We start from the raw sequence: 14516 nt of genomic DNA, 5'->3' as shown, positions 1-14516 counted from the left end.
GCCACGCCCCCTTCCTCCCCGCGCACCAATAGGAACCAGACCTGAAGAGGACGAACCAAGAACGAAAAGCCCCACCCACTCGGGAGCCGCAACCTAGAAGCCAGGGTAGTGTATCAAATCCAACTAGGAGAAAATCCCACCTCCAGGCTCCTTAATCCTTCCAATGGAGTGGAAGTTTCGCTCATAGCGAAACTAGTTAGGGGATCCAATGGGAAAAGAACGTTCACACGGACTACAAGTCGAAGCCAATGGAATGGAAAATTGTCCTCGCGTTGGTAGAAGCAGCCAATGAGATGAAAAGAGCCCGCCTCCAAAGTGGCTGCAGAGCCAATGGGGCGAATCGTGCCCAGGGGCGCGCTCCAATGGGGTAGCAGGGCTCGCCCGGCCGCCGCTACCCCGCTTCCCCGCTCCCGGACTCCCCACCCCCGGCCGGCCGCGGAGCCGAGTGCTGACCCGGGTGAGAGGTTCCCGCGGCTCTGGGAAGATGGCGGCAGTCGTGGTGCTGGCCACCGGATTGCGCGCGGCGCGCAGAGCCGTGGCGGCCACGGGGGCGCGCGGGGGGCAGGTGAGAAGTGGCGCGGGAGCGAGTAGGGGGTCCTGCGGGCTCCGAAGCCATCCGGGGCCAGGGCTCCCGAAGGCGCGCAGAGCCGCGCAGAGGTCCTGCCTGTGGCCTCTGCCCCTCCGAGGCACAAGCTCCGGGGCTGTGCGGTGAGGTCGAACTGGTGGCTGCAGAGAACAAGCTAGTGATGATCCCCGCCCTGCGCAGGCCCGGTCGCCGAGGTCGGGACAGGGTCACTGCAGCCGCTGCCGCCTTCTTTCCACTGCCTGCAGCCCAGCTGGCCCGGTGCCCCCTGCAGGAAATGAGCTTTCTCTTCATGGAGCCAGTGATCTGCCCTCCTCAGGCCTCTGGCCTCCTAATGAGCACTAGTGTTAACCGCTCTTCTGCACTTGCCAAAAGTGGCTGGGAGGTCAGAGAATTCATTCCCTCCCATTCTCCCCCAACGTGATGCACTGACGTCAGCCTTTTTGAATCCCCTGGAAACTGGGACTGCCTTACCAGCAGTCCCCTGGAGCTAGGGAAGCAGAGATCACTTAGCTGAACTCTTACCTCCACTCATTCAAGGGACAAGAGTTAAAATTCAGAGTCACATGTGACACCCAGATGAGGGGTCAACTAGTGTCAAACAGGGCGATTGCATTAAAACCTAAATAAAACAGGCGACAAGGCTTAAAAGATCAGAAAACAAGTAACGGAAATAAGTGGAAATGTACTAACAAGGTGAGAGTGGAAAGAGATTCAAGCCATCGTAAGAGATTATGGAAACCACTCTTTTATTTTAGAAGCTGAAAGAAGGAATTTATCTGAGGTAATTCAGTGGTGTGGTAAGATAGGAACTGAGACCAAAATCCCCAGTATCTCATTCTAGATCCTTTCCCTAAACAGTGCTGTATTTCATAGACATGTGAGCAGGAATCAACTGCACTGCTGAATCCTGGATAATAATACTGCCTGTTATCTAACCAGGTCCAGCACCATCTGGCCCTACCCTTTGCTGCTGGTGCTCTGAAATTCAGGAATTTTCCTCCTGGGTGGGAACCACAAATAGGTTCTTAGAAGGACAAAGTTAACAACTACCAGAGCACAGCTTCTGCCAGCACCCTCCTTTGAATATGGTCGATCTACCTTCAGGTCCGAGGAGCTGCAGGTGTGACTGATGGGAATGAAGTGGCCAAGGCCCAACAGGCAACTCCTGGGGGAGCAGCCCCAACCATCTTCTCCCGGATCCTGGACAGGAGCCTCCCAGCTGACATTCTTTATGAGGACCAGCAGGTGGGGTGCTCTTAGGACCCATCCCCTTAGGAATGTTGTCGATACCATCCACCCTGTTGAACTAATGTGGCCTCTGGCCTGTCACTGCCCCCAGTGTCTTGTGTTCCGTGATGTGGCCCCTCAGGCTCCTGTGCACTTCCTGGTCATTCCTAAGAAGCCCATTCCTCGGATTAGCCAGGCTGAAGAAGACGACCAGCAGGTGGGAAGAACAGGGCCAGGGTTTGGCTGGGAAGAGCCCTGGACCCAGCTAGAGGTCTTGCTTCCTATGAATGAAGCCACCTATGTCCCTCTGCTCTCCCTATAGCTTCTAGGACACCTACTCCTTGTGGCCAAGAAGATAGCAAAGGCTGAGGGCCTGGGAGATGGATACCGACTTGGTGAGTGACTTTTGGCCCTTGGTCCCTCACCTATGAATTCTCATTCCTACTTCTCAATATGATCTTCATTCTTTGACCTCTGCCATGATCCTGACTCCCTAACCCCAAGCTCAATTTCAGTGATCAACGATGGGAAGCTGGGTGCACAATCTGTGTATCATCTGCACATTCATGTACTTGGGGGCCGGCAGCTCCAGTGGCCCCCAGGTTGAACCTGCCAACTGACCAAAGGACACCAGACTCTGGATGCTTGGATGAAAAGGGAAAAATTGACCCTGTGATACTAATAAAACTGTTATCCTTTAATTATGCTCTCTTGTCTTTAATATAAAATTTTTTACCACAAAGGGGAAAGAAAACTGATTCAGGGCTATGATGCCCCTTGACTGGTCTGAGTGAAAGACACTGAGGAGGGTCCAACCTGTGGTTAAAGGTTGCCTGCAGATATGTAAGTCTTCTTGACAAGTGGTCCACCCTAGGTCAAGCTTCTAGAAAAGTTAACAGTAGGAATGAGCCTAAATGAGTAGGAAGAAACTGAAAGCCAGAAGAAACTGAAAGCCCATCCTGGCCCTTCTTCATAGGTCAAACCAGGTTCTAAGGGGGCTTAGGAGGAGGGCTGTCAATATGAGGATCTTTTATTAGAGGAGGAGTAATCACCCAAACAAAAGCGGCTGCCTTTTCACTATTCCATGTCTCACCATTTTGCTCAAGCTAGTTTGTTTATTTTCAACCTTAACATTTGTTAAAGACCCTACTGACTTTTGAGAATGAACTAAGCAAACTAAAGGAAAGCTACTGTTGCGTCTCTGCAAACACCAAGTAGGCTGTTACCTAATGCCACAGGGCTGTGCCTGTTTACAACATATCCCCATAAAGCATCACCTTAGAAAACCGCAAAGACTGTTCTGTTCGGGCGTGGAGAGGGAGGTCTTAAGTCAGCGGAACCCTAAAACCCAGTCTGAGGCGGATGCCGCCGGAACCGGAAAGCGGTCCTCCCTGACAGCACTAGGCTGAAGACTTCCGCCCCGCAGAGGATTTGCCTCCACCCCCACCTGCAAGTCCGCCTAGCTCTACTTCTGCGCAGGCTCCAGGAGTTGTTTGCTGTCTCTATGGCAACCCAGTAGCTGGAGTCTGAAGATGGAGACCAACGAGTCTACGGAGGGATCGCGGTCGCGGTGAGAGCCGCAGCTCTGGCTGCAGGCAGAAGGGGACGAGGAAGGTCAGCGGACTTCCTCTGCTGCGCTTTTGACAGCCTTGTCGTTTTTGCTTTCTTTCAGATCTTTAGACATACAGCCCAGCTCCGAAGGACTGGGGCCCACTTCGGAACCGTTTCCTTCTTCAGATGACAGTCCTAGGTCGGCCCTGGCAGCTGCAACCGCAGCAGCTGCAGCGGCTGCATCAGCTGCTGCAGCTACCGCAGCCTTCACCACCACCAAAGCAGCTGCATTATCTACAAAGACCCCAGCGCCCTGCTCTGAGTTCATGGAGCCATCCTCTGACGCCAGCCTTCTTGGGGAGCCCTGTGCGGGACCCAGCTTTACCCACAATATAGCCCATGGGAGTCTTGGCTTTGAGCCCGGCTATGTTTCCTGTATTGCTCAGGACCCTTGCACTACAACCGACCATAGTTCTAACTCTGACGTTGTTCCAGGCTCTAGCTCTGGGCCTGTTCTTGGCTCCAGCTCAGGTGCTGGCCATGGCTCTGGCTCTGGCTCTGGTCCTGGTCATGGCTCTGTCCCTGGCTCTGGCTCTGGCTCTGGTCCTGGCTGTGGCTCTGTCCCTGTCTCTGGCTCTGGTCCTGGTCATGGCTCTGGCTCTCATCCTGGTCCTGCCTCTGGGCCTGGTCCAGGCACTGGCCCTGACTCTGAGCTCAGCCCCTCTATTCCTCCAGGGTTCAGAAACCTGGGGGCAGATCGAGTCCCTAACTATACCTCCGGGAGTCAGCACTGCCCCTGGGAGCCCCAGAAACAACCACCTTGGGAATTTTTGCAAGTTTTAGAACCGGGTACCCGAGGACTATGGAAACCCCCAGACATTAAAGGGAAGCCTACGATTCACTATGAAACATTGCCACGGGGCCAGTGCCTCCTCTACAACTGGGAGGAAGAGGTATTAAAGTTTTGGCCTGCTCCTTTTTCTTGAAGGCTGCCCTCAGTTTCTTAGGGGAGGCAGTAGTTCATATAAGGGTGGGTACCAGAAGGGATATTATAGTCATTTAACTTGGGATCCACAGAGAGCCACCAACCACCTGGATCAAGTCCCAAGCATGCAGGATGGCTCTGAGAGTTTTTTCTTCCGACACGGACACCGGGGACTGCTGACTATGCAACTAAAGTCACCCATGCCCCGCAGCACCACCCAGAAAGACTCCTACCAGCCACCAGGAAATGTCTATTGGCCACTTCGAGGTGTGAAATGTGAGAGAGTGTAGGCCAGAACGAGTCCAATAGTCAGAGGGAAAAAGAGGAAGGAATTTCTGGTGGGGCTGTGGATTGTCCAATGGATATAAGGGCAGAACCCCCAAGGTCTTTCTTCCTTTTCTCAAGTTAGTTTCTTCTGGGCCACCTTCTTAACCAGACCCCACCCTGCCCACCCCCCGCCCACTCACAGGGAAGCGTGAAGCCATGCTGGAGATGCTTCTGCAGCATCAGATCTGGTAAGGGATTGGGTAAAAGGGAAGAGGGAGGGGGAGGAGAAAAATTGGGTGAGAATGGCCTTGACACCTCTCGGGCTACATAGTAAAGAGGTACAGGCAGAACAGGAACCCACAAGGAAGCTCTTTGAGGTCGAGTCTGTGACACACCAGGACTACCGAATGGAGCTGGTGCAATCAGGGACTCCTGCCCCAGCAAAGGTGAGAATCCACTCCCCACCCCCTGCCACTTGCACAGCTGGGCTCTGACAGGCTGTGGTCAAGTACCGGGCCCAGAGGTTGAGAGAGAGGGCTGAAGGCCAGGAGTTACTCAGTACCCTCCCTCACAGCCTCACGACTACCGCCAGGAGCAGCCTGAGACCTTCTGGATACAGAGGGCACCACAGCTACCGGTGTGTGAGGGTGACTAGGTATTGGGGGCAGAGCGGGGCAGGAAAGGTAGGGCAGAGTTGTTTTGTTCTGGCTTGGGGAAAGCGAGACCCATCCTCATCCTGGCACTCCTCCAGGGTGTCAGTAACATCAGGACATTGGATACACCTTTCCGGAAGAACTGCAGCTTCTCAACACCAGTACCCTTGTCTCTGGGGCAACCTTTGCCCTATGAACCTGAGAATTACCCCCACCAATTGGGAGAAATCTCTTCCCTTCCCTGTCAGAGAGGAAGGCTGGGTGGTGGAGGGGGTGAATGACTCCTGTCAGGGGTGAGGAGGGAAGTGGGATATGGAATATGGAATCTATTTCTGTCTGCACTAGAGAGGTCAGGAGGAAGTTAATTCTCACTGTACTTGAAGAGGCTTTACATAAAGGGTTCTCTCTCATCCCGAGACTGCTAATTTAGTGATTATGTGAGTCACTGCGTGCATACCCCACAACCTTTCCTTGGGATTGCCCCATCCCACACTATGACATCAGAACTTTTTTTATTATTGTTTTATATTTGACCAAAATATTCTGGTTTAGATACAGATATTTACAGAAAGTAGGGAGGAAGGGGACCAAGCCAGAGAGGGACAGGTATATGTACAGGGCTGAGCTGCAGAGGGCTACAACTTCCATATAAGGTAGGTTTTTTGTGGCTGTTTTCCATTACATATGAAAATGTCCATTTCTGGTGTGTGCAGACATGGTGGCCACTGCCCACCCAGGTACCAGCAGCAGGAGACTGTCTGACTTGGGAAGAATGGGGGTTTACAGGAGTCCAGGAGGTCCTTTCCGCTCTCCTAAGAGCCAGTATGTTCGCATCTTTCCTTTTCCCTGGAAGTGGGAGAGTGGACAGGATTCAGATGCTTCAGCGTTAGTCCCTTTGTCTCCCTCTCTTTCCCCATGATTCCCATAATCACTTTCACCCCCCTTTCCCATGCCTCCCTCCCCATGGCCTGCCGTCACCTTCATTTCCACATCCCCCCGGAGCTCTAGCTGGAAGCATCCTAGCTCATCTAGGGCATCCTTGGTGGTAGAGGAGACATGGATCTTCAGCGCTGGGGTGGGTGGGATAGGGAGGATGATGGAAAAAGGAATCAAAGAAAAGGCAAAGAATTGGTGATACTGTATAGCATCATGCCCGACCAGCCATTCCAGGGAAGCTCCCAGACCTCCCAATGCATATCTATTAGAACCAAAATATGCCCAAGGATGCAACACTAAGGAACTGTGGTCTCCCAGATTAAGAGATTGGAGGAACTATGAAAAGAAGAAAAGGGCAAGATAAATTGAGGCCAACAGTGGGGTTGAGGGCTAGTGTCTTACCTTGACCATTAGACTCCATTCGAGAAGCAGTGTTCACTGTGTCTCCAAAAAGACAATAACGGGGCATCTTCAGGCCAACAACCCCAGCACAGACTGGCCCTATGAGAAGAAACAGGTTGGGAGAGTCTGGGAAAGGTGGAGATTAGGGCTGGAGTGAGAGTCAGCCTTACCAGTATGGACCCCTATGCGTAGCCTCAGCTGGTCATGGGGTCGGTGGCGGATGCGAAAGGAAGAAACTGCATCTAGTAATGCTAGGGCCATACGAGCAATTTCTGGTGCATGCCGTTGACCATTTCGGCCTGGGAGGCCAGATACCACCATGTAAGCATCCCCAATCGTCTCCACCTGATTGAGAGGGGGATTAAAAGGTCACCTCTATTTGTATTCATGGGGATGGGAAAGAGTAGAGGGAGACAAGCTGGACATCATCCTGACATCCTGGAGGCCAGAATATTGACTAGAAAATAAGTGCCATGGTCCTGAGAGTCTAGGGGAGACGAGATGTCAAGGGAATCTTTAAGTCCTCTTTCTCCACCCAGCACCTGGTGAATACTCAGTACACATTTGTTGAATGAATGAACACCCTGTCTGCAGCAGGACATGGACAAATAGGCTCTGCCATCAGGAAATGGGAAGCAAGAAAACAGGCTAAACTCAAGAGGACAGAGGCTGGTAAGGAGGTAAAGCAGGCCCAATGAAATGACCAGACAGCCCAAACTGTCAGGAGGAAAGCAGGCATTTGATGCTGGTAATTGTACCAAAGGTATGTAAGAGAATGAATGTCATTGTTCTGCCACATGCCAAACAATGTTAGGCACTTTCCATACAACAAATCTATTATTCCCATCTTACAGATAAAACAACTGAGGCTCAGGGAGATTCTGTTACTTACCTATAAGGCTACATAGTTAGTAACAAGCCAATATTCAAATTCAGATGATTTTTACTCCCAAAGACAATAAATCCAACTCAATGACTTCAACAAAAAGTTTTACTTTTTTGTTGGGAAAACAAAATATATTTTCCCTCACCCCACTAAATCAGTCTGGACCCACATCCTATATGATTCTTCCATGTCTGGAGAGGACTGGAGAGAAATGTTGGATAGGCTGTATTTATACTCCAGGGAGATAGGAGCTAAATCTCATGATGGTTCTAATTAGGGAAGCCAAAGGATTCACAAGAAATTCGACTGGAGTGTACAATGACAGTGCTGGAGCTACATCTGTTTACAAAGTACACCCCAGCACCAGGATGCTGGGGCCCCTGGAGGGAAAGCTGATCATGGGGTGGGTAAGGTGTGTGGGGTTCAGGGAGACTGGCTTTCAAAGGGGGTCTCTATTAAAGAGTCTTCTATTGAAGAGCCACCCCAGCTCTCACCTTGTAGACATCAAAGTTGTCAATTATGGCATCAAAGCAGGTATACAGGTCATTAAGAAGTGTCACTACCTAAAAGGGATAGAAAAGCAGAGGCCCTGAAACTTGTACCCAACTTTCTAAGAATTCTTAACCCACGAGCCATCACAAGATGTGGGAACTCTAGAACAAACTCATCTTCCCTGTTATCAATGAGGCTTCCCCAGGTCCCTACCCACCCGACCCCACCCGCTACCTCTCACCCATGGCTCTCACCTGCATGGGGGTGCTCTCTGCTGACAATGCTGTGAAGCCAACAATGTCACTGAAGTAGATGGTAACACTGTCAAAGGCCTCAGCCTGTACAGTCTCTCCCCGTTTTAACTGCTCTGCCACTGAACTAGGAAGCAAGGGTGCTGTGTGAGCCAAACTCCAAGAGAGTAGGAGCAGAAGAGAGAGGGAAGGTGCATGTGGCTACAGCAGATATGAGCTGAAACAAGAAAGCTGGGCTTTGCAAGTGGGAGGGAGGAAAGTGGCTGGGAAGACATTACAGTCTAATGCAAGGTAAGGCGCACAAGTGGCAGGGGCTTTTGAGGGGATCCCTGTGCATGGGAGCTGTCTTAAGTTGGGACTGTTTTACATACACTTGCTGAAGCAAGGGCATGGTAGAGCAGTGTTGTAAGAAGGGATGGGAAGCCAGTAAGAAGGCAGCACAGCTGATGCAAAGACAGAATGACAGCAAAAAATCTATAGCCAGGGGGACTCCCTGTGGCCAGCAGCGTTCTGAGGGTTGGGAGGCGAGTTCGCAGGTGCCTGATGAGGCAGAGCCCAACAGAGCAGAATCCCAAAGGAAAATTCAGGAAGGGGGACAAAGTCTCACTGGGGTAGAATTTGGTAGAGCAGAGCCTCAGCCTTGCGTTTTTCCTCCAGATAGGCCTGTGTGCGTTCCTCCACCAGCTTCTCCAGGTTATTGGCATACTGTTCCATGCGCAGCAGGAGATTGTCCAATATGCTGGTGCCACCCTCCCTGTGGGGAGGCCAGGATATGGCACTTGCTCTAAGATTCTGAAGACTCCCAGGACTTCCTATCCAACCCACCCTCTGGTCCCACCTGCCCCACTTCATGCACTAGGACTAATGAGGCTTCTATCCCTGGGAAGCCCCTGCCCTATAATGCCCTCTCACTTGTTAAAGCGTCGAATGAAGCCCTTAATCTGTCCAAAGTCTGGCCGCTCAGCTGGGTCCTGAGCCCAACATCGCTCCATCAGCAAAACTAGCTCTTCATTCAGCTGGGTCCGGTCAATGCTTGGTCGGAAATATGGCCGCTGACCATTTCGTACCTTCTGGACAATCTCTGAGGGTGATCAAAGGTTTGGATGAGGAACTGAGTTCCCCCAGGAAGAAGAGGCTGTGGGTAGTGGATTGACTCTTACCTTTGGGGCTGAGGTCCAGGCCCTCCAAGTAGAAAGGACCACTGCGAAGTGCTATCTCCTGCAGGATGATCCCAAAGCTATAGACATCAGCCTTCTGCATGCCTGTGGTTGGCAAGGGGTTCCCACTGAGCAGTTCTGGGGCAGTCCACAGCTTCTCTGAAAAGAGGAAACAGGCTGGCCAGGTCCCCCAAAATGGGGTACCCCCAAGCCCACCTGGGCTCATCCCTATATTACTGTCACTCCACCTCCCTCTCCCACCATCCCTAGGTGGAAAAAGCAGCAATATATAAAGTGGGTTGTGGGGGTGGGCCTCACTGGCATAGAGGGCATGGCTGTCATCAGGTTCAGCAGTTGATCGGAAGCTGGCCAGGCCATAGTCTGTGATTTTGAGCACAAAACGACTATCCACCACACAGTTGGAGGACTTGAGACTCCCATGCGATGAAATAATGCTGTTGTGGAGAAAGGCCATGCCCTGCAAGGTACAGATCAAGTCATGGGACTAGATCATATCTGGCTTAGAATACCCTCTCTCCATGAGATGGGCGCTGGCTAGCTGTCTACAGATCTTAGGTCCACAAAAATAATAAGCTGATTTTGGAAGGCATCCTTTGCAGCTTCCACCCAAGGAAGCAGGAGGAACAGAAGAGTCATCTCTTCCTGGTATCATAAGCAGGACACAGGCACCCAGCCACCAGGGACAGGGAAAATGCTTAAAAAGATGGATAAGTGGAGCTACCAATGACTACCCTGGAAAGGGCAGTCAATCTTCTGATTAGTGAAGAGAACAGAACTTGGGTGAAGACTAAAATGATATGACACCCATGGTGGCCTCAGATACCTGGCTACTAATTAGAAAGACATGACTTGAGACCCAGGTATGAAGAGTAGCTGGATATACCAAGGAAGACCAGTTGTAAACTTTAATGCATAACCATGTATAGGTGGGCAAGTCCGGGTAGAGGAGGAATAAGATCTACTAGAGGGAATGCTGGATCAGAGAGAAAGTACAGAACATCATAAATCAGAAAAACCTGGAAAATGGACAAAATCTGCTAAGCCAGTGCAGAAGCCTAAAACTGCTGGCTCCGTGGGTCCACAGAGGGAAGAACATTTGCCTCTGAAGAGCTGAAAGATGGCCTTAAAGGCCGGGCTCAGTGGCTCATGCCTGTAATCCCAGCACTTTGGGAGGCCAAGGCTGGCAGATTGCTTGAGCCCAGCAGTTCAAGACGAGCCTGGGCAACATGGCGAAACCCCATCTCTACCAAAAATACAAAACTGAGCTGGGCACGGCAGCACACACTGTGGTTCCAGCTACTCAGGAGGCTAAGGTGGGAGAATCACTTGAGCCCAGGAGGTCGAGGCTGCAGTGAGCAGTGATCTAGCCACTACACTCTAGCCTGGGCGACAGAATAAGACCCAGTCTCAGAAAAAAAAAAAAAAAAAAAGTCTTAATGATGCTCCCCAAAAATGAAACCCTAGGAGCCACCCAAGTCAGTTCAGGTGAGACAGAAAGAGGATACAAGGTTCAATATGCTAATGAAAAACATTTCTGTCTAAATGTTTAGCTCTGGACTTAATTCATAACTCTAATGTCTAATCTCTAATCTCTATGAACTCTTCCTTTTTATTTCTTTTGGTATCAACAAAACTTTTGGGAATCTCTGAAGTTGTGAATTTACTTGTGTGGAAACTGTGCAAAGGATGCCTTCAAAAATCACAGGATTAGGCTTCTGGCTTTGTTGTAAATCACTTTTCCACCAAATCACTATTCTCTCAAGAGTCATGTTTTTCTTATATTTATCATCACACCTCTAGTTGAGCATGGCATTGGCTTTACTAATATTTTATCTCTCACTTGATAGCAAATTTTCACACACAAAAAAATACTTTTTAAATAATTTCATGAGAAGTTAGCAGAAAACCAAAGCTAGCTTCAAATACAGCATGGGGTGATCCACTGGGGTGCTCACTGGCTATGAGACTTATTTCAGAAAACCTGTCCAACTCATGCAAGATTCTATTTTATGTTCCACAAATCCATGAGCCTCTGAGTCATCTGAATATAGCTGAAACCTAGTATAACAGAAGAGTACCAAAGGTTTTTAGTACAATCTTCCTTGGTTTCTCTTAGTTCTACTAGTAAAAGTTCCTTTTTTAAATTTCAGTTTTCTGAACAAAAGGGCAGACATGCCCAAATATTGGTCAGAGAGTAAAATAATGAGAGGAAATATAGGAGATAAATATGTTCAGAGACCCCACTCATTTTATGAGCTCTTCGAGGTAAAAGAGATGATGGAAAGAGACTTGAGATATTTAAGACAGAAAGACAGAAACTCTCTACAGGGACAGGACTCCTTGTGGCAGGTAAAACTCACTCTCCCACTTATGAGTTCCAGACTCCTTATTTACCCATTATTACCCCCCCATGGGAATAAGGGGAGATGAGAGAACAGGACTTTCAGAGGACTAGAAGGAGAAAAACCACAATCAAAGAACAGTGGAAGTGATTTAAAAGTGGGTGAACTTTTAAGGAGTGGGGAAGACTCACCTTAACAAGGTCATTAATGAGTGAATAACGAAACATCCAGTCCAAGTTGATGCTGTCATTTTCTAGAATATCCTGGTAAGTGACATGGAATAGATTGTCTGTCCTGGTCCCACTAGCTATCACCTGACATAGAGTCAGTATAATTTTGGGTCTATCCTCCCCACCCCTGCCATAATCTCCTACACCTATCTCTCACCTGTAAACTCCCACGAGGACAATATTCAGTGACAATGCAAATGTTAGGAGGGTCTATGCAGGCGCCAATGAAGCGAGTGAGGTGGTTGAACTGAACATCTCTCATCTGGCAGAAAAAAAACAATGGGAAGGATAAGAACATTGGAAGAGTTAAAAATTAGATACAGAAACTTACCACTACATACGAGGACCTTTCTCTTAGTTGTATCTACAATTTTAAAATCATTTATAAATCAACCCCTTGCCCATCTAGCCAATTTTACTATTTCGTAGTTTTCCCCACTCCTCTTCCCCATCCCTGTTTACCCCTTACCCTCAAACCATCCTCCATTACATACATGTTTGAGTTCGAACAGAACCTGCCGGGTCAGCTCAATGCGCTTTTTATTCACGTGTTTGATGGCGACAACATTTCCCTGATGGTGGGAGTGAAAGGGGAAAGGAAAATGAATATCAGAAGTTCTGGGTGCAAGGAAATGCTAGAGAGCAGTGGAAGCATCCAGGAGCTCAGCTGGGCACAGAGAGGGGGGTATGAGGGGCAGAGGTGCAGGGGCAGAGGTGCAGGGGCAGAGGTGGCAGATGGGGATGAGGAAGGATGAAATGGTGGGGACCAGAACAAGCAGATGACTGTTCACCTTGAAGTGACCGGTGTTGGCAAAGATCTGGTATTTCCCATGGGCTGTCATGAGCGAGCCGTAACTGGATCCCCGCTGGGGCCAAGGGCAACATGGAGGCGGAAGGATGAAAGGAACATTAGATGATGGTGGTAGTGCAGGGGCTATCATTACAAGCCAATGTGCTGGGAGAGATCCAGGGTAAGAAGGGACAGGAACTCAGAGGGAGGCAGAGGGACAGCTGAGACAAGGGCTCACCAGCGACAGTGTGAGGCGACTGCCTGCACCTTTGTGATAACGCTCTGAGTTGCCAAACTGCAGTTCTTCCCAGCGAATGCGCCACAACATGCTAGCCAGCTCCTTCTCCAGCATCAGCTTTCTGTAAGGACTGCACACCTCAGTTGACCAGCAAGCCAAATCCTGCCACCCCCAAGCCAACAGTGGGGTTGCAGGGGCTTCCCTGCAGCTCCTGAAGCTGCAACTGTTACACCTAAGAGACAGGGCTGGAAGATAAGGCTGCATTCTCGGCATATCTGGCACATGCCCTATGCTCACTAACAAACACAGAGATTGGGGGTGAAAGTTCTTTCCTAAAAGAAGACCAATGGAAAATTCACCTTTGATCTTAACCCCACTGAAAAACACTAGTTAGTATATCCAGTCTAGAACCAAAAGTGGAACAAACACCTAGGCTAAAAGACAACTAAAGAGAGAGGCTAGAGAGGAAGACACTGTTGGATCTAAGAAACAACCAGCAAATTAAGAAACCTGCTACCCTATCCCACATTATAGGGACCACCTGGCTTCAGCCAGAGGCTGTGTGGCAGTGGGGGTAGGGAGTAGGTCAGCAGGAAACACAGAACTCACCGGAAAATTAGGAAGCTGGAAACACCAAACATGATGAAGGTGATTCCTGTGCCCAGAGCCACAATTGCCAGAGTTGAAAGTGGAGCTGAAGGGGAGATAGAGACCCTGAGGAAGACTGTGTGTGGACTTGGCAGAATGGAGAATGGGGTGCATAGGTGCATAGACAGATTCCTTGGGAGTAGGAAGAAATGAGGGAGGGATGCAGACGTAAAGGCAAAAGCACAGTTAAGAGTGGAGGGTCAGTGAGGGTGGAGACCACGAATGGAAAGCAAAGGGAGGAAGGCTGCTCCCAGTCCCTGCACACACCCACTTTTATCACAGGATGGGTCGTCCAAGTCAAAGGCACAGGGGGGATTGTCCGAGGGAGGAGCCCCCTTCACCCAGGGAATAGGCCGTCCCGTCCACCAAATCTGCTTCTCAGCTCCCGAGTAGTGGGCTGCAGGCTGTAAGGAAGCAAAAAGCTGGGCCCACAGGCCTACTCCCACCAGCCTCCTCCCCAGACTCCAGCTGTTTTGCTGCTTTTCTCCCCAGCCTACCACCCAGCCAGGATGCAGCACCAGCAGATAAAACAAGTCCCTCCTCTAGTACTTTTGGTTCTGCCCCCACTGAACCCTTGAAAGCTGGATTTTGCAAGGCCACACTCTCTTCCCTGCCTCCTCCCCCATCACCTGAAAGTCCCCAGAATCCAGGTCTCCCATGGCCCACAGGACAAAGTCAGTCTCCCGGTCATTGTTCTTGTCCATGACAACCAGTCCAGTTACACCTAAGATAGAAAAGAGTGTCCTTACTGTGAGTTCTACCCTGGGCTCCTCTCCCACTCACCCATGCCTACGGCTCCCTCAGAGTCTGCCCCTCCCTGATCTTGAGGTGTGGACACCTCTGCCACATTCACT

The 14516-nt window shown here is 50.2% G+C and overlaps 3 protein-coding genes across 10 annotated transcripts in view; 2 read left to right on the top strand and 1 right to left on the bottom strand.

Annotated features, from left to right (window-relative positions):
- Positions 1 to 366: 366 nt before the first annotated feature.
- HINT2 (histidine triad nucleotide binding protein 2) lies at positions 367 to 2514 on the top strand. 2 transcript variants are annotated; one of them, XM_073021767.1, is made up of 5 exons: positions 367 to 565; positions 1691 to 1831; positions 1926 to 2030; positions 2136 to 2208; positions 2318 to 2514. In XM_073021767.1, exons 1-5 carry the CDS (start codon positions 485 to 487, stop codon positions 2329 to 2331), a joined length of 414 nt encoding a protein of 137 aa, XP_072877868.1. In that variant the 5' UTR covers positions 367 to 484; the 3' UTR covers positions 2332 to 2514. The 2 variants fall into 2 exon arrangements, with proteins under 2 accessions (XP_072877868.1, XP_007966984.1); XM_007968793.3 differs by having other exon boundaries at positions 372 to 565; positions 2329 to 2514.
- A 99-nt stretch (positions 2515 to 2613) lies between these two features.
- Positions 2614 to 5703, top strand: SPAG8 (sperm associated antigen 8). Of its 2 annotated transcripts, none has more exons than XM_007968790.3 (7): positions 2614 to 3383; positions 3486 to 4317; positions 4442 to 4616; positions 4819 to 4864; positions 4948 to 5062; positions 5191 to 5253; positions 5368 to 5703. In XM_007968790.3, the coding sequence occupies exons 1-7, from the start codon at positions 3346 to 3348 to the stop codon at positions 5548 to 5550; spliced, it is 1452 nt and encodes a 483-aa protein (XP_007966981.1). In that variant the 5' UTR covers positions 2614 to 3345; the 3' UTR covers positions 5551 to 5703. The 2 variants fall into 2 exon arrangements, with proteins under 2 accessions (XP_007966981.1, XP_007966983.1); XM_007968792.3 differs by having other exon boundaries at positions 5191 to 5271; positions 5368 to 5472.
- A 61-nt stretch (positions 5704 to 5764) lies between these two features.
- Positions 5765 to 14516, bottom strand: part of NPR2 (natriuretic peptide receptor 2) — a 48710-nt gene continuing 39958 nt past the window's right edge. For 3 of the 6 annotated variants that reach the window (XM_037998268.2, XM_037998265.1, XM_037998267.2), the window contains 18 exons: positions 14292 to 14386; positions 13934 to 14066; positions 13624 to 13708; positions 13015 to 13144; positions 12778 to 12852; positions 12481 to 12558; positions 12144 to 12248; positions 11948 to 12019; positions 9712 to 9871; positions 9397 to 9552; positions 9149 to 9317; positions 8844 to 8990; positions 8240 to 8363; positions 7988 to 8056; positions 6778 to 6952; positions 6608 to 6706; positions 6248 to 6339; positions 5765 to 6115 (listed from right to left, as the gene is read on the bottom strand). In XM_037998268.2, the coding sequence (XP_037854196.1) occupies positions 6050 to 6115; positions 6248 to 6339; positions 6608 to 6706; positions 6778 to 6952; positions 7988 to 8056; positions 8240 to 8363; positions 8844 to 8990; positions 9149 to 9317; positions 9397 to 9552; positions 9712 to 9871; positions 11948 to 12019; positions 12144 to 12248; positions 12481 to 12558; positions 12778 to 12852; positions 13015 to 13144; positions 13624 to 13708; positions 13934 to 14066; positions 14292 to 14386 (2030 nt within the window). In that variant the 3' untranslated portion in view covers positions 5765 to 6049. The remainder of the gene's footprint in view (positions 6116 to 6247; positions 6340 to 6607; positions 6707 to 6777; positions 6953 to 7987; positions 8057 to 8239; positions 8364 to 8843; positions 8991 to 9148; positions 9318 to 9396; positions 9553 to 9711; positions 9872 to 11947; positions 12020 to 12143; positions 12249 to 12480; positions 12559 to 12777; positions 12853 to 13014; positions 13145 to 13623; positions 13709 to 13933; positions 14067 to 14291; positions 14387 to 14516) is intronic. The other 3 variants (XM_007968782.3, XM_037998266.2, XM_007968783.3) reach the window with 3 other exon arrangements.

Source organism: Chlorocebus sabaeus, chromosome 12, assembly GCF_047675955.1.
Source record: "Chlorocebus sabaeus isolate Y175 chromosome 12, mChlSab1.0.hap1, whole genome shotgun sequence".
Taxonomy (NCBI): Eukaryota; Metazoa; Chordata; class Mammalia; order Primates; family Cercopithecidae; genus Chlorocebus; species Chlorocebus sabaeus.
Note: the sequence above shows the minus strand (reverse complement) of the source record. Positions and strands in the feature narration are given on the sequence as shown.